Here is a 24551-nt window from a genome sequence, read left to right on the forward strand (position 1 = left end):
ATTTTACAATTTAAAACAAAAATAATTTAAACAATTTAAAAAAAATAATGAAATGCTAAAAAATATCTTTTCGGCAACCAATTTTGTTTCTGTGAGCAGACAAATTCGTCATTAAACGTGGTTTATTACCGAAATATTTTATTAAAAAGTGGTTTATTACTTAAATAAAAATTAATGCTTTGAATATAATGTAAAAAAAAAAGAAAAAGTAAAATAAAAGAGTGAACCAGTGTCATTATGGAAAAGTTGATTATTTCAAATGGGAAATAGAGCAGAAGTCCGTAAAAGATTTGGAAGGAAAGGCTAGAATAGTGGAGCTAGCAAAGAGCACCCATTTCATTTAAAGCAACCATAGTTTCAAACAAGATGTCTTCCATATTATTCATATCCATATATTTACATAGATATTTATGAAAATATGATAAAAACTTCTAAAAAAAAACTTGTAAGTTTTCTTGAAAGGTTAAGAAAAAATGTCTTTGTGTTACGTTCAACTTGAATGAATGAAAAGTTTTGTCTTACATAAAATTTGAAACTATTTCAGAAAATATATTTTCTTTCAAAAAATATTTTCTTTCAGAAAACCTTTTTTTTACTATTGGAGAGAAAACTTCAAAGAATATTTTTCTTTTAAGACGTCTAAAAAAGAAATATGGTAAACTAATTGCACAATGTTATTCTAACCAATCCCGTAAGTTTGTATCGCAGAATTAAAACAAATGACAGAAAAAAATAATAATAATAATAATAATGGAGTTATCTTATCTCTCTTGTCCCCCAAAATTAATAAATCTTAAGTTTTTTTTAATAAGTGATAAACCAAACAAAATCCACCTGCCAATACTTTCATTTTCATATTTAAAAAATATTTAGTTCAATTAAACAAAAATAATAGTAATATTAAAAATATTTGTAAACTTTTAAACACTAGGTAAAATTGCGTGAAAATTTGGTTACATTAATTTTGTATTTTTTTGTAATTTTGCTTGAGCTACCGTTTTATTTGGACAATAATTTCGCGCAGCATAGAAACACAAAATAAATTGTGTTCATTATTGAATGATGATATGACTCACATAAGTGATTAATACATTATTTTATTACATTTTTAAATTACAGGGAAATCTTTTTTGCATTTTTTTTTAAATTTTTATTTTTCTATTAGCAATGTTTTAAACATTTTGTTAAAAATTATAGTATTTCATTTTTTTTTTTTTGTTTCTTTACAATAAATAACGTATTTTTGAAATTTAGTTTAAATGTATATATAATTTTTCTTCTTTTTTTTTTTACATTCTGATGAGTAATGTTTATTATATAAATATAAAATTGTCGCTTTAATTATTATTAATTTCTACATTCTTAAAGTTCATTTTGGACGATTGCATAAGAGGTATTTTTAGGGAAGCTCACAATTTTTTATATTCATTTCTTAAATTGAACCCTTTGGGTTAATATTAACAGGAAATGTTTTATTTTGCATTAGAAACAAAATAATAAAAATAGGATTAATTCTTTTATACTTTTCAGATCATTGCAAAATATTTCTTATGACACGGATTATTTCATAATTAGAAAATATAGAAATTAAATAATTGTAAACTTTATTTTAAAGAATAATCTGATATGGTTCAAAACTCTACTTAGTTTCCATCAATAAGTTAGCTATAATTATTAAGTATTAAGAAAAAACTGTTGTTAGTCTACATTCTATGGTAGTAATTATATTAAAATATAATAAAAAATAAAAATTTGTGAGACTTGCCCTTTTTTTTATTAACCTCTTCCAACCGACTTCATGAACTACAATAATCTAGCAGCCTACAATCTTAACAGCCAATTGTGTTTTTCTAGTTAAAATTAAAAACATTAAAATAAAGATTTAAAAAAGATTAATATAATGTACATTATTGATAAACAAATCGAAGTATTACTTGATGAATTTGTTCATATAGTAAGACTGGCTGCTTTATGATCTCAGAATAAGGGATTTGAAGAGTAAACATAGGGGGCTCGTAACAAATATAAATGTGTATATTAAATATTATAGTATATACTGTTGCTATATATACAGAAAAAAATGATAATCATTAATTATAATCATAAAAACGGGAAGGGAGGTGAGAACATCATTTTATAGCAATAGAAATTTAGGTTACGGTCGGTGGTGTGGCCGTACTAGTAATTGGCGCTGTAACAGTCACAGCAGCTGTAGGAGCAGCAGGGTTGAGCACACTGTCTCTGGAGTTTGACTGGGATGTGGCTTGTAGTAAAGTGACCGCCTCTCTTTCCGGACTACACTGTACCACAGCTAGTCACTTTCCGCGACCGCTCTTTTTCTTCTTTCGTTTAAAAAAACAACAACATCTGGACAAACAAGCAAACAACCTGAACAATAAGCATGAAAAGATTAGAATTCTTCGTCTCAAATAGCTGATAACACAAAAATGAAATTATTAGCTTAAACAAAATGAAAGTCATGGTGTGAAAAATATGAAAAAAAAAAAAAACAAACCCAAATTCTACTTCGGGATAAATCGTTCAAATTGGCGAAGGAGTTAAGTACAGATTGCAATATCCGTACAACTTGTTGCAAAGTATATGGTTAAACCATTAAATTAATTGTTTAGAGAATATTTTCAAGAATAATAAGTTTTATTCTCACCAGACAGATTTATTAATTTTTTTTTCAAGTATCTCATTAAGTATTTAGTTTACGAAGGATACAGAGGACTTAATACTTTGAATATTCCTCGTGAGACATTTTTTGCTGTTGGTTCTTGGACCGGTTCGAATAACCCGCCATGTCTTCTACGGGTTCTCCTCATTTATTAAAGCCAGCCTAAGATAGGATGATATTTTGTGCATCCTTCCTCGTTAGCGTTCATAAATATCACTTAGTATGGGAACTTTCAGTTATGAAGTCACCGAAAATAAGAAAAAAATAATGAAACTTATTAAAAAATTGTACTTATTAAAAAAGTAAAGTAATTGCCTATTTTTTTCTGGCAGACTTTAGGTCCAACTACCAAATTAGGTGGCAAACGTACTTTACAATGAAGTATTTTGTTAACTATTAAATAAAACCTAAGGCCTTAGACCGGGGGGGAATCGAACACATTACCACCCACATATTATAGCTTTGCGGGCCTCGCCTCTAATCCCGCTCGGCTACCTTGGCGCCTAAGGAAACTGATATGTACTTGCTGCAATGTTTCACGATGCAGAAAACATCCGTTAAAATGAGACCTGCAAAGCTAATATGCATTGTGGTACTGGGTTCGATTCCCGGTCTTGGCCTTGGAATTTATTTAATGGTTAAATGAGAAATAGTAAAGTACGTTTGCTAGTCGCCTCCGTCCACGACACCTAGTAAATGGTAGTTGGACGTTAAACCCCGCCTGAAAAAAGTAGGCGATTACTTTACTTTACTTACATCCGTTAAAAACTAACAAATGAAATAACCAGAATACAACACAATTTAAAACAATATACTTTTTGGGAGAGAGGTCTAATCCGACAAACGCTCTTTTGAGAAGAGACTATATTTGTCGATTCACTAAAAAAAAAAAAAAATAGTTGAAGAAATTGGTGACTTGATAACTATAGGTTCCCTACTAAGTGATATTTATGAAAGGTAACGAAGAAGGATGCACAAAATATCATCCTATCTTAAGGCTGGCTTTATTATATGAGGAGAACCCATAGAAGATATGGCTGGTTATTAAAGAACCGGTCCAAGAACAAACAGCAAAAAATGTCTCACGAGGAATATTCAAAGTATTAAGTCCTTTGTACCCTTAGTAAACTCAATAAATGCACCGATTCATTATTATTATTATTATTATGTATAATTTAGTAGTAACAAGGTTGGAGTCATTTAATAATTATTTAAGAGAATAATAATAAGCTATTCAGAAGAATAAATTGGAGTTACTAATTATTACTCAACTAAATAAAAATAAGCAACAATAAAATTAAGTAATTTTTTTCAAACTAACTAAAAAAATAACAACATATAAAAACAAAAAGATGACTAAACTAATGAAATGCTCACTTCGTTTCATCCACTATTTCTACTTCTGCATGAGCTGTTATAGGCGTGTTTGAATGTCCAGCGGTTGGATCATCATTTGCTAGCTCTCCATTCGTTGAACTCACAACCTAAATTGAGAAATCTAATTTTGTGACAAGAATTTGGTATTATATTTTTTTACATATCCATTAAATTATTATTTTTAAATTTTTGTAGCAAAATAAGTGTGCTGAAATGGAATTAAAAATAAATAAAAAAAAGTCTGTGCTGAAAATGTTTAAAATTAAATTGATCTTACCAAAACAATACACTACCAACCCTTTCTTTCTTTTTAATTTTGTGAATATGTTTTGTTAATTAGGCCAGACGGACAAACACAAGTCAGTCTATTAATAAAAATATTGTCTCTAGCTTTGTATTAAAATAATATAAAAATGTTAATATATAAAAAACAAAAAATTAAAAATAAAATTGGCAACAAAAACAAAAAAAAAAAAATTCATTCAAATAATAATAAATTTCAATTTACCTGAACAGACCCATGTCTATCAGCTGGTGTGAGATTTCCGAGTGTATGGCCACCTTGTTTGGACGCATCCGGCCAAGCGGACAATCCTTTCACTCCACCACCCTGTTATGTCACAAATATGACATTTCTGTTAACAAGACATGCTGTACAAACTTTCCAAAAAAAAAAAAAAACAAAACAAAACCCTCTACTACAAAGAAAAAATGGGAATACAAAAAACAGCACCCTTTTAGTTTGTGAGTACTCGTATGTGCGGTCACTTTCTTATTTTGGGTCTCAAAAGATGTAAGGAGCGAAAGGGAAGATACAGTATAGATTACTGATGCAAAAATAACTTAGCAATACAGAACATAATGGAATCGAAATAAAATGTAGGAATAGGGTTAAACTGTGGAAGAGTGCAAAGAATGAAGGAAGAAATATCTTTGAAGAAATGTATTTCCAGAGTTCAAGAGTAAAGCAATCATCCATGCTACCTACCCAGATAGACAACACTTTCAACTCAAATCTACTTAACTCTCAATCAGACAAAACAAATACTTTTTTTTTAAAAAAAAATGTCTAAATAAAAATCAAATGTTCAAAAAAAAATTAAACAACCAAAAACTTACAAAGGATTATTAACGACTGCTCCTATATTATTTGGAGCTATAAGTCTGAAAAAATGAAGTTAAACCTTAGAATTGTTTATTTTTTAATTGCTCTGAATGGAAATTTTTGATATTATTCTGAAAACAACTGCAAGATATTAAATTATTTATTTATTAGTTTCTATCAATTTCTCAGAATAATGTTCCATAGCTGAAATCTGCCAATATCAAAATCTGTTTATTAAATGACAGAGTATAAATGGAAAACAATTACAATTATCTGTAGAGAACTTTAAAAGGAATTACAAAATAGGTTGACGGATAAAATCAATATTTTCCAACGTTAATGAAGAACCTTGTTAAATAATAAAATCCTTTTTTAGAAAATATATATATATATATATATATTTTGTTTTAGTTAATGGATTCATTAATCCATACTAATAGAAAGGCCTTGTACATTCCTCGGTACAATGTCACACAAATGAACAACAGTAAAAAATCATGGCGAAGTAAAATAGAACCAAAAAAGACAAGAGTGAACGTGACCCTATCATTTATGCTTGTACTGCATAAATCCTTAGTTTTTACAGCCAAACTGGAAGGAAGTGTTTGCTTTTCCTGCAAATCCAAAATATGTGATCCAATAGCTCTTTTAACGTACAATTACTTAAGGAGATACCATTTTTCATTGAACCAGGTTCTCATCTGTTCATATAGATACTTATTTTTTATTTAAAGTATAATAAACAACTTTAAAAATTTCAATTATAAAAATTTTAAAGAAACCAATAGAATCCATCAATTTTTAATCCATTTTGAAGCAGAAGAAACGTCAAATGCTCTAAAAGCACCTCTGTATTTAAATTTTTTACCCTGAATAAGCAAGTAAAATTGATACCATCTTCTGACGAATGCTGTTTATGATCTTAATTCTTTTCATCATCCCAACAATCCAGTTCGGTTTAACTATAATCAATGTTCCCAATAAAAATAAAAATGTTTCAATAATGAAATACATACCAATATTTTGTAGAACCAAAATTGTGTTACAATGTATATATATGTAAAACAAAATACAATGTCATTAGAGGAAAATAAAGCTCATGCACACAAAACAAGAAAAAAAAGAAGAAATAATTCGAGTTAGTGGTTTCTCTCATTAAATACACACAAAAAAAAAATAAATAAAACTATGTTTTAACACATACATAAACTATAAAAAATTCTTGGGTTTAAAAAAAAAAAAAAGCACTTATAAAAAACGAATTAAAATTTGCAAAATAATAAAAAGGATGGTGGTGTATTGTTGCACAAAAATATTTTTCGTTATGACATAAATACATATATCAATAATAAAAAAAAAGTTTAGAAGGATAAACAATTAAAAAAATTATATAAAATTAAGATTATTGATTGATGAAAAAAAATGCACATAAATAGGATTCATAAATAGTTAAAAATTATTGAAATATAAATTAAACAATTTTAAATCATTGAAATAAAAATGGGTTCATTTTAACATTTTATTAATATACCATATTTTAGAATTCTTAAACTGGATTTATGAAAAAAATATTGTGTTAAAACAAAGGGGCCCAAGAAACAAATAATGTGGTAAAAAGGGTTTCAAAGTTTCCACTGAGATTGATAATCTGTTATGCAGTTACCAAAACATTTCACTTAATAACTGAATACACATTAGGAGATGACAAATTAAGAGATTACAAACATTGAAAACATGGAAGATTCAGTAATACTTCATAGCTGACAATAGATAGACAAGAAAGATTTCACGGACCAGAAATTTCGTTCAATTTCACAATTTTTTGTTTTCTAACCTGACTAGAGTTGTAAAAACATATTCTAAGTGAGCATTGAAGAGGAAGCTATTCACTTCGGACGAAAAACTTGAGGAGGAACTAATTTAACATTTAAGTAAAATGGTGAATGGTTAACGCCCATATAAGTAAGTAAGGAATACTGCTAGGTGTTGCTCTCTAGTAACTATTAAAACTAAATTGGGAAGTAACACGCTGAATTCAGTCATTACAATGCTTTTTATTTTCTAACATTTTGACAGACTTTTGTGATATTCTTCTACAACTTAAGTACGAAGTGCTTCAAGTGCAACTTCATACATCTGTGGCACTATCTCTGAAGATAGATTTAAAAAATAGTAACCATTTAGACTGAAAGTGAAGTATCCTAGTGAAACTATCAATAGCATGTCATCAATACTATCTGGCTATGCTGACCAAACCACAACTATTTATTTTATTCTGAAGAGCTGCTGATCAGAAGCAGAAGACAGAAGTAGAACTCATTGAATCTTCGGCCAAAAATTCACCAGCAAATAGCATTTAATCACTCTCTTTTACTTTATACTATTGAATGGCCATAATAATTGATTGTTGGGGATACAAATATTTACAGTTCTAATTCTACTTCTTGAAAGCTAAGAAGATGGATACGCACCAGCAAAAGTAACCATAAATACAGTTTAATGAAATCAATTGGATTGACAATGATATAAACGAAAGGAAAAGTCAAGCAAATTCAATAAATAATTCCTAAAAAAGAAAAAAAAAAAAATATTGCAAGCTTATTCCACAACTACTTATATCAATATTACCATTCTCTGAAAGAGATATTCTGTAATTATGATGAGAAATAAAAATTGAGATGTATGTATCTCTCTTACGTATGATGTGAAGTAGGAAAACAAAAATGATTTCAATATAAAAACTTAAAAGTAAAAAATAGGTCACATTCTAGTTAAGTATATTCAAAAATATTACTGGGTAAAAAATTAACCTCATCATACTGGTAAATAAGAATCATCTGAATCGGTACTTATGAGTTTGTGAAGCAGTTTTAGTTTTGGGACAAGAACTACCAGGCTTTATTTCTAATTTAGAATTAAAAAAAAAAATCTCCAATAATATTCAACTGTATAAAGTCCAATCAGACAAATTTAATCCATAACTAATACCCAGAATTATATATTACTAATATCATTATTGATTTACTTCTTTTTCAACTTCACTTAACTATTATATATGTATATAATTGGGATAACTACTTCTTGTTATTACAGGAAATTGAAATTTTAAAAAACTTTTGAGGATCAAAAGTAAACTTGAATCTGACCTCGGATACCAATAATGTATCATCATTGGAATTATATAAGTCATCGTCAGCCAAGAATTCGTCATACTAGAGCATGAACAAAACAAGTCAATCTCATAAGAGAAAAGAACAAAGAATGTCCAATACTTATGCAAAATATTCTAATATTACAAATAATTTATATAACTTGAATTATAATTTCTAAGTTACTTTTCTCCTCAACTGTATGATTTTTAGGTTTATTAATAATTATTTTTTAATAAATTCTTACCTTAATTGCTGCGTGCCTATCACGATTTCCAGGTGAAACAACTATTTCATGGCCAGTCTGCAATGAACCAACTGGTGTTGACTAAAAGAAAAAAAAGATAACACGCATATTTTAATAAAATGAAAAAGTATTGAAACAAAAAACTTAGTTGTTTTAATCAAGAATGGATTAAATGTTAGTGAAATTAGAAATTCATAAAAATGGGATATAATTCCCTCGATTACACACATAGAATATGTTCTAAAACCTTAAGACTAAATATATATCAGCCTAATGGAAAAACAAAATCAACATGGTCTCTTCTAGAGAAAAAGAAACGAACAAGTGTATAAATAAATAAATAACCGTTTTTCTAACTAAAGAATTCCATGGCTTAAAAAAGTATAACCTTAGATGGACAGGTTCAGAGCAACCAGCAGATGACTTTGGTGAGACTATCGAGTAAAATCCAATTATATAATACTTGTGCAATTTCATCAGGCAATCATATCGCCATCTCCAAACTACATGAAAGAAGAAATAGAATGACGCCGCTTATTCTTATACTTCAACTCGCCTACAGGCGATTGCCATCTTCTCTTGCAAAATCAGGCTCTTCTTCAAGATAATAATGTGCGAATGGGTTGGTAAAAAAGGAGTCCCAATTCCCCTGTTTGATCCCAAGTGTAGCTACTTTTATTTTATAGAATGAGCTTTCGTTCTTCTCCTCCACGATACTAAATTGGTATTTTGACCTTAAGCCTCGTCTGAAAAAAACAGGCGATCTCTTTACTTACTTAGAGATAAATGGATTTATCACACGAAAACCGGAGGTTGAATTGTGTTCAAATTGCACTTTTAGGTAGTGGAAATTTGAAAAGAGCTTTGCGTTTTATGGAACTCTGAAGAGTACATTATCAAAAACTCGTTCTTGACAGAATTTCCATCAAGTTCTAAACTTTATTGTTACTATGTAACATACGTCAAGAATATATTAAAGAATGCCCCAGATTGCTCAAGATTGGACAAAATGTAAGCTAGTTTAGCCAAGATAATTAAATTCGTCAATACCAATCCTCGATCGGACTAAGAAAAAAAAAAAAATCTTGTAAAGTAATAAAAATGGATTTTTTCAATTTGAAAAACGGTCATCTTTTGTTCAATAAACCCAATAACTTAGAATGCTACTTGGCAAAATTTCATGAATTTTAAAGCACTCTCTTTGCTCTAATACAAAACAACTTCTGATGCACAAAATTTGCAGAGATATGATAAGGTATCATCTAATGACCCTTCTTGTACAGTTGGATAGGCTTCGAGGCCTTAAAGTATAAGACTATTCATTGTTTTTGGTGATTGATTAATCCTAAAAGACTTATCATAACACATTTATTTACTTTCATTTTGATTCCGATTCGAATTTTCCATTATTATCTGTCTCCCTCATCAAGTTCATTTAGATGCACAATGACTTCACGATTTACATACGTTATGCTTTCAAAACAATCTTTTGGCTAGAGTCAACAGTTGACATGTTGATTTCCATTTCTTACTAAGACGATCCGTTTTTTTTATTAAACGTAATAATGGAGAATAATTGAAAAAACTCTGAAATGGATAAGCTGTAATCAAAAAGAACATATCGTGATGGATTTATCCTCAGGCATGTACACTGCTACAATGTGTAGTGTTAACAGTCACATTGTTTTTACTTGTAAAAGCCTTTTGAAACTATTAATAAACTAAAAACTAGATTATGGAAAGTAGTTTTTAATAATTAATTCTCTTACCGTTGTCAGACACAAGGTCATCAGTAACATTAAGTCTAGCACTATCTTATTTAATTAAAACATTACAATAAACAACAATTAATGCCCCACTCACTCACATGTTTAGTTACACAATACATAAAAAGGAAAAGATTCTTAAAATTCATTCTTAAAATAAAATTCATTATTAACAAACCCACCTTATCTGATTTTGTTTTTCCTATATGCGATGGAGGTGCTTTTCTTAGAATGCGCAACATTTCATAATTTGTTGGCTGTACATGCAGCATGCAAAATTAAGATACACAATAAAAGAATCATGCATCAAACAAAAAACTAAACATGCTTCCCTCAATACTTAAAATATTAACACATATAAAGTAAGCTTAAATATTCATTATTTCATCGAATGAATACCAATATTTAATTTCTATCATTTTTGTAAAATATTAATCCTTAAACTTTGCACTTAAGTTATATTAAGCTTTACTTTCGTTTAATATTATCTTAAGAAAAGAGTAACTAAACTTGACGAGGATTAAGAAGTTTTTTCATTGTGATAAAGATTTGTTGGACTATAGAAACTGGAGCTAATCTTCGCGAAAGTTTTATTTATTTTGAAAAAGAGTAACCTCTTCATTATTATTTTTTTAAATCAATAATTTAAACAAAAGTTTGTTCATAAAAACCTATGTGGATAACTAACTAATGATTGACAGGTATTTAGAGAAAAATTCAATTTAAGTTAAATGAAATTAGGGTTAGATTTGATGAAGTTACTTGCAATGCAATAATTAAATAGAGGGATTTTTATGTCTGTTATAATTTTATTTAACAGATTTCCAAATAGCGAGACAAGCCTAGATTAGCCAATCTCATTATGGGAGCCCAGTTTTCTCTCCATACAGGGACTTTTAGAAAAGCTATGGATAATTACCGGCTCTTATAGTATTCAGAAACTTTTCCTCTAGAATTTCCAATCTCCACACAGCCGTTTAAACATCACTAATTCGGATGGTAGGTAGCAAGTATTCTTTGAAAACTAAAAGATCTTCCAGTACAATCAAAGATTGCTGACTGCTATAAAACTGAATCTGCTATCTCATAAAAAGGATCTTAAAATAACCCAACAGAACCCTAGCCAAAAAAAAAATCAAGAAAATAATACCTCTAGGTGATCCTTTCGGAACACATTTAACCCCAACGCGCCAGCGTTCTGTTTTTGTTCAAAATGTAGGGCCACTTTGAAGGCAAAACATTTCTTAGACATAGTCACACAAGGTGATTGTACTTTTTAAAAAAAACTATTTTTTAAAGTTATTTTCATAATTTATTTTAAACTTTTGAAAAATTAATCTTTTTTATTTACCTTCCAAACTCCACGGCCTAAGAAACATAAATAAGTTAAGTAAAAAACAAAGTAAGAAATTAACTCTTTTTCATGGCACCTTAATACCAACAAGCTGATAAATTGGATGAAACATGAATAAGCGTACTTCTTACCAATACTTTTTTTTCATTAAATATACAAATTGCAATTAAATCAGAATATTAAATTTGAAGGCCTTCCAAATATGATAATGGTTTATAATAAAGGAACAGAAGAATCTGAACTATTAGGGAATCAGAGATATATATTAATTTAAATGAAAAAAGTTGATCTTCATTGGATGAAGGTGAATTGAAAGGGGTATAACCAACTTGGAAAAAGTTTATTTAATTCTACCTTTGATACCGGAGATGCTATCTAATAATTGAGATAGATTCCGTATTGTTTTACAATATCAGAATTTGGTTCATTACAAACGTTTAAAAATGTCTTCCACTTTTAAAGTTCTTGAACTGATCGAATGAAGGGACGGATTACATTATACTTAGATCTTTAGATTCACTATAGAAAAAAAACTTTGATGATTGAAGAAAATCAGGAACCTTTCAAAATTAAAATCAAGGTAAGGTTGAAAAACCAAAAAAGGAAGTATTTGTAATTTCAATATTCTTTGATATTAACTGACAAATCTGAGATACTTATCTTAATTGTTTACAAATTGAATCAGTTCTTTTCTCTAAAATCTTTAATCTGTCTTTCGTAGATAATAAAAAAAACTTCAAAATTTAGTTCAAATCAGATTTTAAAAACCACAATAAATACATATCTAAAAAAAAGTGTATAAATAAATAATAAAGTTAAAATTTTAAGGCTCCCGTAGCAAAAAAAAAAAAAAAAAACAAAATAAAAAGACAATTATTAGAAAACACAAAATTTTTATTAAATTTGATTCAAGTTTACTATATTGAGAAATCAAAATATTTTCTTGGCTGAAAAAGAAATTCAAATATTAATATTGTTTGTATAATTAGTGTATACTTTAATTACATATTAAAAACATAAGAACAACAGTTTTTTTTTCTTATTTTTTATTTAATGTTAAAAATGACGATTGTGAGCCGTCAGTGGGCTTATCTTCTGCTTGAAGGGTCATAGCTGGAATAAAACTATGAAAGCACACCAGAACAACTGAATAAACATAATGCTCAAATAACAATGAAGAAAAAATTAGGCTAAAAAAGAAGAAGAAGGAATTATTAAATCTGTTAAAATGTTCGTCAGGAACCTTGGAATCAAAGATCAGAGACAGAAAAGGAGTTTTACTCGTATGTTTATAAGTTATTTCTTTCTTCAGAGAAGCTCAATGTGATCAGAATGAGCAAATGTTGTGAAGAATCATGCAGATATAATGAAAATTAAGGTGAAAGTCTAGAATAGCTGGCAGGTTTTAGCAAGGGCTTCTTATTTTTTTGAATGCGAGGACCTTTTAAACAAATGTAGATTATTTATACATATATGACTTTTATATCTTCTGAATCCTAGAAATTATGTTATAAGAAAAGAATACAAAACTTTGGTAATATAGATTCCTCAGAAAAGTAAAGGGTAAAACGAGCAGGGACAGAGTTCAGAGAACATGACTACATCGTTAGGCATGCAAGGACAACTGTCGATATATTTACTATAGAAAAAACAAATTCGACTACTCTGGTTAGATTAGATTTTAAAATGTACATCTTAGAATTTATAAGAATGGATTAGTTAACTAAGCTTGTTGTCTAAAGAGCGTTTCCGAAACAGTCATAGAAGCAAATAGTTAAGAAATCCTTATGCTTAGAGAACTAGTCTAGATGAATGAAAAGAAATAGTCCATAACTGGGTCGTGAATAAAATATGGAATAATAATGATGGGCATTAGACTTTTGAAGTAAAATTATCCAGAGGTAGAATGCGTTTAATAACACCAGTCACCATCATAGGCCTAACACTGACTGGATAAAATGTACAGTAGTATTTAAAAAAGACATTTTTGGGAAGGAATCGGGGACAGCGAATAGATGGCCGTCGATCTGATCACTTCTAATTCTTGAAAAAAAAATTAAAAATGAAAATTTTCGTCACATACGAGGTATGTTCAAAAAATAAGGTGAATTTTCAAATTTCGCGGGCTACGTACATTCGAATTTCGATTGTCTTTTTTTTTTTATGTTGGTACACTTGTCTCGAACATATTTTCAAAGTTGTAGCTATATAGCATGTTTAGTTTGTATGTTAGAGGCATAAATAAGACAAGTGTTTTGCGAGTTCGGCGATTTTCTTCTGTCGAAAAAAATGGATCAACGAATTTGAATCAAATTTTGTGTAAAAAATGGAATTAAGTGCTCAAAAACACTTGAAATGTTGAGAGTGGCGTACGGTGAGAGTACTCTGTGTCAAAAAAAGGTTTACAAGTGTTACAAGCTTTTCACAGAAGGTCGAGAAGATGTGAATGACGACGCTCGCCCTGGACGCCCCAGCACATCAACAACCGATGAAAATGTTGAGAAGAATCGTCGAATCACAATTAGAGAAGTTGCTGAGGTTGTCGGCATATCGGTTGGCACATGTCCTGCAATTTTTTTCTGAAATTTTGGGCATGAAGCGTGTGGCAGCGAAGTTCGTTCCAAAATTGCTGAATTTTGATAAAAAAAAACCGTCGCATGAGCATCGCTCAGGAATTGTTGAATGACATTATCATGTCTCAGTCACCGTATTCACCAGATTTGGCGCCCTGCGACTTTTTCCTGTTCCCATGATTGAAGAGACCCATGAAAGAACGGAGATTTGCGACGATTGAGGAGATAAAAACCGAATCGCTAAGAGAGCTCAAGGACATACCAAAAAGTGCATATCAGAACTGTTCCGAGGATTGGAAAAAACGCTGGCACATATGTATTATATCTGAGGGGGACTACTTTGAAGGAGACAAAATAAAAATCGATGAATAAATAAATATTTTTTAAGAAAAATGAAAATTCACCTTATTTTTTGAACACACCTCGTATGTTAGTCAGCAAATTCTGGAATACAGAAACAAGCAAATCTAACAAATTTATACATAACTCTCTTCATATAGTGTTTTTCTAAAAACAAATAAAAATGAGCTTACAAAATTATTAATCTTTAGTAAATAAATAAAGACAAGCAAGCATTGAATTGGAAACAATTACATGCGGTAGAATTGAAGTAAGCACTTGTAATTAATTAAATTAATAACAAAAAGAAAAATGTTATTCTTTTTACACAAATGCAAAACATTCTATTAAAAATATGATTTAAATGATCTTACCATTGTTTTATCTGTCCAATCGAACTCAGAATCATTAACGAACCCACGTTTTTCAAAGAGATCCTGGAAGAGTTTACGTAGATACTCGTAATCAGGCGTTTCGAAGAAATCTAATCGTCTCACGTACCTCAGGTATGTAGCCATCTCTTCTATAATTATTACAGAAATAACAAAATTAAATTTGAAAAACATGGTTCAATCAACAAATATAGTTGTGACAGAAGTATTGTAAGTGAGATCGAACCTACAAACCAAACTCCCCGTAGGGGGAAGTGGATTAGCCACTTCTTCAGAGTACTTGGCGCACCTGCGGGTATCCCAGCCTAACAACATGAACATGAGCAACATATACTGTTACACCCCAATACACTTACACAGTAGACGTAGGCATAGGCATCTGTATAAGGAGGTGTTTATTAGCTCGGAAACGTTGTGCAGATTGTGTCAGATTGAGGAGGAAACGGCCTCTCACTGGCTGTTCGATTGGGCTGCAATCGAGTGGTTGCGCTGTGAAACCTTTGGATCTTTGGGACTATCTTTGGATAGTAGCGCAAAAAGAACTAGTAGGGAAAAGTCCTCAACCTCTTTAGTAGGGGAGGTTTCGTCTACTAGATCCAAAGGGGATGGCACAATAAGCCTCTTGTGGCTGCGGTGCCGTGAGGCACAGGTCCCGCCCCGATAATCTAATCTATTCACCAAACTGATAAGTTAACCTCTGAAAAATGATGAAAATCCGAAAACGGTCAGAAATATATAAAACATACGTGTTATGAGGATAAAATCAACCAAAATTAATTAAGAGTTTAGAACTTTGTAAAGAGATAAACCTAGTTGAGAGTCGACACAATTTATGTTAACCAAGGTAAAGAAAGCCACTTGTATGGGAACAAGTCTTTCATTGAGACTTATCGGAGTAAATTGAATATGAATTAGAGGCCCATTATTTGTTGTCAGGCAAAGGTCAGCAAGTAATCAACGATCTAGTTAACGTAAGTGATCTGATAGGCATCCCAAAAAATAAATTTAAACAAAATCTAAAAGGTGATAAAATGTAAACCGCCAAGTAAAAATGCTTTGCGGTACTTTGTTCGATTACCAGCCTTCTTTAAATTTTATATTTTTGACGTGCAAATTTGAAACTATAAAATATGAAAGTGTTAGCTATCTGCAATGTCCACGATAACTGATCATCTTAGAGGCATACCCTGACTGTGCTGAAGATATTATGATTAATGCTCGGGCGATTGTTCGGGTACAAAAGAATAACTGATACTTTAGGTTTCGTAGAGTTGGGCGTTCTTGGACTCATTGAGGCTGGCTTAGCATCAAGAAGGAGATCTACCTAACTGGGAGTTATATCTCCAATAACTCACTTAGATTCGGCTCCTTCAGGTACGAAGGTAAGGTAAATACAGGTTTAACTTTAATTAACCATGAGTGGAAGAGCTAAAGCTATAGGATCACAGTGACTGTTGCCTCACGGGTTTCACCCAAATGGCTGCGGCATGTCGTATGCGATCGTTGACTTCTCACAATAAAGTAATCTAGCCATAAGTTGGTGTAATCAAACTCCCCAAAACAGGTTTTGTTATACTAGCGTCTAATACCTGGATGTCCTTCGCATAGAACCTCAATAGGCGTTGCACGTTTTGTATCACCTATCTTTTGGTACCTCTCTTTAAGTGTATCCGCCTTTAATCCTTGCCAAGGCAGAGAACCTCTAAGGAAGTACATGAACATATGGCCTAGAGCTTCTAAGTCATCACGCCGACTTTGCTCTGTAATTAAAAGAAAATTGTAGTAAATATTATATTTATTAAAAAATTCTGTTGACCAGAAGTATACTGAGAAAAAAAAAATTGCTTGATATTTAGAATGTGTTTGGGTTAGCTGAGCTAGAAATTTTACCTTCATAAGACTATTTTGTGGACAATGACCTATCGGCTATATTTAGAATATTTGATGAATAGAATGATAAAATACGACATTAAATTCAGGTATTCTAAAAGACTGGTAGACGGACATTGATCAATGACCACAACCAGTAGTAATTCGAATAAAAATATCTTTCGATCCTGCTACTCTTGAAACATTTTGCAAATTAAACACAAATTAAAAATTCCAATTAATGTATAAAGAAACTTTAACCTTTTGTAAAGAAATTTGAGGAATTGTAAGGTTTCTTTTTTTTTAATAACTAAAAACAAGCCTTGTAGAAAATCGGGTAAGCTCTTTAAAAAGTTCCCAACGCCTAAAATTGTTAGCCCAATGCATTGTTACAGCCTTAATTTTCTTCTGCTTCTTTAGCTTTTCCTTTTATTTTATTACCAGGAATATTAATTTATTTCATAAGCTATTTCTTTGTAATAAATATTGGAGATATTATTACAGCTACATACACATTAAGTCTATAATTTAATGGGTTCTAAAACTAACCTAGAGGCTAAAATACTTTTAGTTTTGTTTTAAACAGAAATGTAAACAAGCTTTGTGGCACAATTATTGTAAACATTTTTAAGCAAGCATATTTGAAAGAAAATGTGGGTGTAGTAAATTTATTATAGTCTAAAAACTGATTTATTATACAATCGGTAGACGTTAATGGACAATTAAAAATCTTAATTAAATTACTAAAATGAATTGAAAGACTTCATTGCAGATTTGTCCTAGAAAACATTAGCTTTGTTCTGCTTATATAATTTCTTTTGTGATCTAAATATCATATTACCTCAAAATTCTCTAATTTGAAAGGTTTGCTTAAAAATCATTCTTCACCTAAGCCTTCTTTTAAAGGCTTAAGCGTTTTCTTGAACAAGTAAGGCAGAAACGTTTACTAAAGTTAATGTAAATATGATGACCGCTATGGAAAATATATATATTTAAACAGCAATCAGATCTGTTCCTTTTGTTTACTAATTTTAAGACTAAATCAAGAATGTTTTTGCCACAGAAGGAATTTCCTCGCAGTGGAAAATGTCAGAGAACTTGTTAATTCCTTACTAAACCAAGAGACATGCTTGTCACTGCTAATAATAATGATTAGGCTAAGACTTTGCACAGAAAAGTTTGGTACAAAAACTAGCGTTTCCTTCTGGCCAAAAAGATGAAAAGCGACCTTCTTAAGTGGTAGGGCACAATTCCTAATGAAGGAAATTGCCTTTGGACTGACCACCCAGAAATCCCGTCTTCAATAGGATCTTATTTATGCTCATCAAGATATGTTGCAAGTTATGGGGGCCATATTTTAGTGCTGAAGGTTGTGAAATACCGAAACAGTAAACAAAATAAATTATGCTATATTATGAATAAACAAAAAATAATACATTACCTTTGCCTAAATGTGTATTTATGCTCATGTACCTAGCTGTACCCGTTAAGCTCTTATGTTCCCGATACGGTATATGTTTGTTTGTTTCTAAATCTATATATTCTTTCGCTAAACCAAAATCTGAAAATAAAATACTACATTAATATTGATATAAATAAAATAATTTGAATGAAATAGAAACTATCTATATTTACCTATTATATGTATAACTTTATCTTTCTTATTTGTACTCCTACCAATTAAAAAATTTTCGGGTTTTACATCTCTATATATAAGGTGACGGCCATGAACGTATTCTATCCTATAGAGCTGTAACATTAAATTTGCTGTGTTAATCTTAGAATGTAAACATTGACATTAGGTAGGAAAGATAAACCTAAGAAATAAAGTAAAACTTCTATTAGCATAAAATAAATAATGAAAATATTGGTCCGTGTTAATGTTTTGGTGAATAGTCACCTAAACATCCTTGGTAACAAAATAATAGAATAACAGTAATGGACATATTGGAAAATACAAACATAGAAGACACAAATTTCTGAACATAACTAGAACCATTCAATAAACAACAAAAATTTGACCTCCTTTTCTCGGGAACTTCTGGCAGATGGTTGAAAAAGCCTCTTTGTTATAAGTGCTTCAGTTATTGAGACCGATTGAATAATTTTAAAGAACCAAATGAATAAAAATAAAATGTAAGGTTTTTTTGGGGGGAGGTTTCAATCAACCATTTTACCAATATCTCTTCAACCAGCTGATCTTGTGATATGATTCATTTGAGGTAAATAAATTGAATATGATTCTTTAAAGTTATGAATAAACATATTATTTTGTTGAACATGAAACCTCACAATTATGAGGACATTTTACAGGCAAGAAAATGTTCGTTTTATTTTTTTATATTACTTAATTTGGTTCTCACAAAAAAATAGATTAGTTTCCAAAATTAACTTCGCCTACTCGGACCATAGTAGCACGTGCAATTGCTTCTATACTGCCTTGATTTTGGTGATCATGAAAAAGATGCATTTAATTTTTTTATTCTTTCCTTAATAAAAGCATGTTGATGGAAAAATCTAATATAGGTTGGTAACGGACTTATGAGATGATTAAAAGGTATAATGCAGGAACATTAACATTAATTTAATCGGACATCCAAATTAGAATCTCTGAATAGCCAATAATAAATAATTACCCCTCCCACTTGAAATAAAACAAACTGTTACTTAATTAATTAAAAATAAAGCAAAGAATCATTTAGTCATTTGTCAGACTAATAATAACAAAATGTTCATTGTATTCAAGCCAATTTGTGAAAAAAATCTAGGACCAAGTCCTTTAATATTTTACAGTAAAAACCAATATGTAATGGCAAATTCCAAATGTTGGACTAAAGCCAGTTTGTCATTCTACAAAATGATCGATGAGTCGCCCATTCACATCTATCTTAAAGGAGCGCATGTTTATAAAAATAGATTCTAAAACTTGACTAGACAATTTTCGCTCGAAAACTTCTAACACCTGAATGCAATTAAGTTTTGTTCGGCATTTAAGAATGTTACGGAAGTAGAGGGAAAATGGCGGTTCTGGCACACCTAAATTGTGCCAGATCCAAACACCTCCAAATCTGACCGGGTAATCATCGAGTTCAACGAAACTGTAAGCCATACCCATCAGCACCATTCTACCCCCACCTATCATCGAATTTGACGAGGCTGAAATCCGCACCATCACAAAAAAAAAGAGGAATCGTTTTAAAAGATCTAAAGATTTAAAAGATTTAAATCAATATAGATATACTCAGATCACAGAACTGTTAAATAATAATTTTGTTCAGAATAATGTTTGAAATAAATAAGTTTATGACAGAGAAGTTTAAAATAAACAACAGACTAAAGGGTTTTTTTAAGCGTATGCTTATTTTTTTCGAAAAATGAGTTTAAAAAAGCACTCACACAAAACAAATAGGGTGAAGGGACCGGTAATTTAGAGCTTAAGAAAAAATTCGAGTTTCGTTTAGAATATCTTCCGTTATTTTGGCTCCAGGTGTTGGTTGGTACAATTGTGCCGCTCCTTTAGATTGTATTATGTATTATTAATATTTAAATAGCAGTAAATTCGATTTTAAGTCAACCAAAAATTATTACTTTTTTTAAAGTATTTCAATGTTCGGTGATTGACAAACCGAACTTTCGGTGGTACCAGTGTTTGACAGGGGTGGGACCAGTGATTGACAAAAATTATATTTCTGAAACGACCTAAAAAATTCATAATACCTAACTCAATGTTCCACTTAGATTTAAATCAAAAAATCAGTCTTATTCATAATTAATAACAATAGGTTTTTAAATTGGCCTACCTAAATAATGTAATATTTTTCAACATTACGCTTTTTCATGGAGTTATTGACGATCAACCTTTATACAACTATCCTACCGGAGAGTTTTAATTTGTTCAAACCTTCTAGGGCATCTGCATCATTCAATTATCGTGAAATTTCATTGTACAAAACGTTCAAACTAGTATTGGTTACTTTGGCTCAAGAAACAGTTCGCTTATCCTTCTTGCAATGATAGGATGACGGTTCCGGAATGCTTTCTACCAAGACTTACCTGGTAGGTTATTATTGAAAGGGTTCGGTATATCTAGTTTTTTAATAAGTTGCCACACACTCATCAGTAGATGGCTTTTAGTGATGGGAAACCCAGCTCTAGCAACGGACGTGATCAACAAAACTAAAAAAATCCTCTACCGCAGAGGAGAGTACTGTACTTGGCTCCATTCGTCTGCTGACTATAGATTTACCTTTCACATTGCACAGTAGGGTAACTCAACCGACTGGGTGCTTTTTAGCAGCTTTATTAATTGATGTTCCTTGACCTACAACTACCTCCGGCAGTTAACAGATTGTTGGCATGAAATTTTGTTCACTTATATACTACACTTTACTGAGTTATAAGTAATATACTGTAGTTTCCTTGGGTACTGATCCATAAGTTGAGAAGATATTAAAAGTTGAAATTTTTTTGGGTCATGGTTCGGCTGGGAAATGGGGCCCTTAAAACACCCACAGTAAACAACAGATTAATCGTATGAAATTTTGTGCTCTTACACAATCTGTTTTACTGAGTAGTATGCTATAGTTTTCTTGAGTACAGATCCGTTAGTTAAGAAGATATTGAGAGTTGAATTTTTTTTGGGTCATGGTTTTGCAGTGAAATGGGGCCCTTATAGATTATTCGTATGAAATTTTGTGCTCTTACACACCATTTCAAAGCAAAACCATGACCCAAAAAAATTTCAACTCTCAATATCTTCTCAACTAATGGTTCTGTATTCAAGAAAACTATAGCATACTACTCAGTAAAACAGAGTGGGTAAGAGCACAAAATTTCATACGAATAATCTGTTGTTTACTGTGGGAGTTATAAGGGCCCCAGTTCACAGCAAAACCATGACCCAAAAAAATTTCAACTCTCAATATCTCCTCAACTAATGATTCTGTATTTAAGAAAACTATAGCATACTACTCAGTAAAACAGAGTGTGTAAGAGCACAAAATTTCATACGAATAATCTGTTGTTTACTGTGGGAGTTATAAGGGCCCCATCTCACAGCAAAACCATGACCCAAAAAAATTTCAACTCTCAATATCTTCTCAACTAATGGTTCTGTATTCAAGAAAACTATAGCATACTACTCAGTAAAACAGAGTGTGTAAGAGCACAAAATTTCATACGAATAATCTGTTGTTTACTGTGGGAGTTATAAGGGCCCCAGTTCACAGCAAAACCATGACCCAAAAAAAATTCAACTCTTAATATCTTCTCAACTAATGGTTCTGTATTCAAGAAAACTATAGCATACTACTCAGTAAAACAGAGTGTGTAAGAGCACAAAATTTCATATGAATAATCTGTTGTTTACTGTGGGAGTTATAAAGGCCCCAGTTCACAGCAAAACCATGACCCAAAAAAATTTCAACTCTCAATATCTTCTCAACTAATGGTTCTGTATTCAAGAAAACTATAGCATACTACTCAGTAAAACAGAGTGTGTAAGAGCACAAAATTTCATACGAATAATCTGTTGTTTACTGTGGGAGTTATAAGGGCCCCAGTTCACAGCAACACCATGACCCAAAAAAATTTCAACTCTCAATATCTTCTCAACTAATGGTTCTGTATTTAAGAAAACTATAGCATACTACTCAGTAAAACAGAGTGTGTAAGAGCACAAAATTTGATACGAATAATCTGTTGTTTACTGTGGGTATTATAAGGGCCCCATTTCACAGCAAAACCATGACCCAAAACAAATTCAACTCTCAATATCTTCTCAACTAATGGTTCTGTATTCAAGAAAACTATAGCATACTACTCAGTAAAACAGAGTGGGTAAGAGCACAAAATTTCATACGAATAATCTGTTGTTTACTGTGGGAGTTATAAGGGCCCCAGTTCATAGCAAAACCATGACCCAAAAAAATTTCAACTCTCAATATCTTCTCAACTAATGGTTCTGTATTCAAGAAAACTATAGCATACTACTCAGTAAAACAGAGTGTGTAAGAGCACAAAATTTCATACGAATAATCTGTTGTTTACTGTGGGAGTTATAAGGGCCCCAGTTCACAGCAAAACCATGACCCAAAAAAAATTCAACTCTCAATATCTTCTCAACTAATGGTTCTGTATTCAAGAAAACTATAGCATACTACTCAGTAAAACAGAGTGTGTAAGAGCACAAAATTTCATATGAATAATCTGTTGTTTACTGTGGGAGTTATAAAGGCCCCAGTTCACAGCAAAACCATGACCCAAAAAAATTTCAACTCTCAATATCTTCTCAACTAATGGTTCTGTATTCAAGAAAACTATAGCATACTACTCAGTAAAACAGAGTGTGTAAGAGCACAAAATTTCATACGAATAATCTGTTGTTTACTGTGGGAGTTATAAGGGCCCCAGTTCACAGCAACACCATGACCCAAAAAAATTTCAACTCTCAATATCTTCTCAACTAATGGTTCTGTATTTAAGAAAACTATAGCATACTACTCAGTAAAACAGAGTGTGTAAGAGCACAAAATTTGATACGAATAATCTGTTGTTTACTGTGGGTATTATAAGGGCCCCATTTCACAGCAAAACCATGACCCAAAACAAATTCAACTCTCAATATCTTCTCAACTAATGGTTCTGTATTCAAGAAAACTATAGCATACTACTCAGTAAAACAGAGTGGGTAAGAGCACAAAATTTCATACGAATAATCTGTTGTTTACTGTGGGAGTTATAAGGGCCCCAGTTCATAGCAAAACCATGACCCAAAAAAATTTCAACTCTCAATATCTTCTCAACTAATGGTTCTGTATTCAAGAAAACTATAGCATACTACTCAGTAAAACAGAGTGTGTAAGAGCACAAAATTTCATACGAATAATCTGTTGTTTACTGTGGGAGTTATAAGGGCCCCAGTTCACAGCAAAACCATGACCCAAAAAAATTTCAACTCTCAATATCTTCTCAACTAATGGTTCTGTATTCAAGAAAACTATAGCATACTACTCAGTAAAACAGAGTGTGTTAGAGCACAAAATTTCATACGAATAATCTGTTGTTTACTGTGGGAGTTATAAGGGCACCATTTCACAGCAAAACCATGACCCAAAAAAATTTTCAACTCTCAATATCTTCTCAACTAATGGTTCTGTATTCAAGAAAACTATAGCATACTACTCAGTAAAACAGAGTGTGTAAGAGCACAAAATTTCATACGAATAATCTGTTGTTTACTGTGGGAGTTATAAGGGCCCCATCTCACAGCAAAACCATGACCCAAAAAAATTTCAACTCTCAATATCTTCTCAACTAATGGTCCTGTATTCAAGAAAACTATAGCATACTACTCAGTAAAACACAGTGTGTAAGAGCACAAAATTTCATACGAATAATCTGTTGTTTACTGTGGGAGTTATAAAGGGCCCCATTTCACAGCAAAACCATGACCCAAAAAAATTTCAACTCTCAATATCTTCTCAACTAATGGTTCTGTATTCAAGAAAACTATAGCATACTACTCAGTAAAACACAGTGTGTAAGAGCACAAAATTTCATACGAATAATCTGTTGTTTACTGTGGGAGTTATAAGGACCCCAGTTCACAGCAAAACCATGACCCAAAAAAATTTCAACTCTGAATATCTTCTCAACTAATGGTTCTGTATTCAAGAAAACTATAGTATACTACTCAGTAA

At 31.0% G+C, this 24551-nt stretch overlaps 1 protein-coding gene across 13 annotated transcripts in view; it reads right to left on the minus strand.

Annotated features, from left to right (window-relative positions):
• Positions 1–907: 907 nt before the first annotated feature.
• The window catches only part of gish (casein kinase I gish), a 243154-nt gene continuing 219510 nt past the window's right edge, over positions 908–24551 (minus strand). For 4 of the 13 annotated variants that reach the window (XM_074132812.1, XM_074132806.1, XM_074132807.1 and 1 more), the window contains 8 exons: positions 18487–18601; positions 18293–18412; positions 16572–16742; positions 14965–15113; positions 8559–8639; positions 4566–4667; positions 4058–4164; positions 908–2388 (listed from right to left, as the gene is read on the minus strand). In XM_074132812.1, coding sequence (XP_073988913.1) covers positions 2316–2388; positions 4058–4164; positions 4566–4667; positions 8559–8639; positions 14965–15113; positions 16572–16742; positions 18293–18412; positions 18487–18601 — 918 coding nt within the window. In that variant the 3' untranslated portion in view covers positions 908–2315. Of the gene's footprint in view, positions 2389–4057; positions 4165–4565; positions 4693–8558; positions 8640–12551; positions 14696–14728; positions 14759–14964; positions 15114–16571; positions 16743–18292; positions 18413–18486; positions 18602–24551 lie in introns of those variants that run through there. The other 9 variants (XM_074132811.1, XM_074132817.1, XR_012459914.1 and 6 more) reach the window with 8 other exon arrangements.

Source organism: Rhodnius prolixus, unplaced genomic scaffold (genome assembly GCF_049639745.1).
Source record: "Rhodnius prolixus isolate KJV_2025 unplaced genomic scaffold, Rpr scaffold_10, whole genome shotgun sequence".
NCBI classification, from domain to species: domain Eukaryota; kingdom Metazoa; phylum Arthropoda; class Insecta; order Hemiptera; family Reduviidae; genus Rhodnius; species Rhodnius prolixus.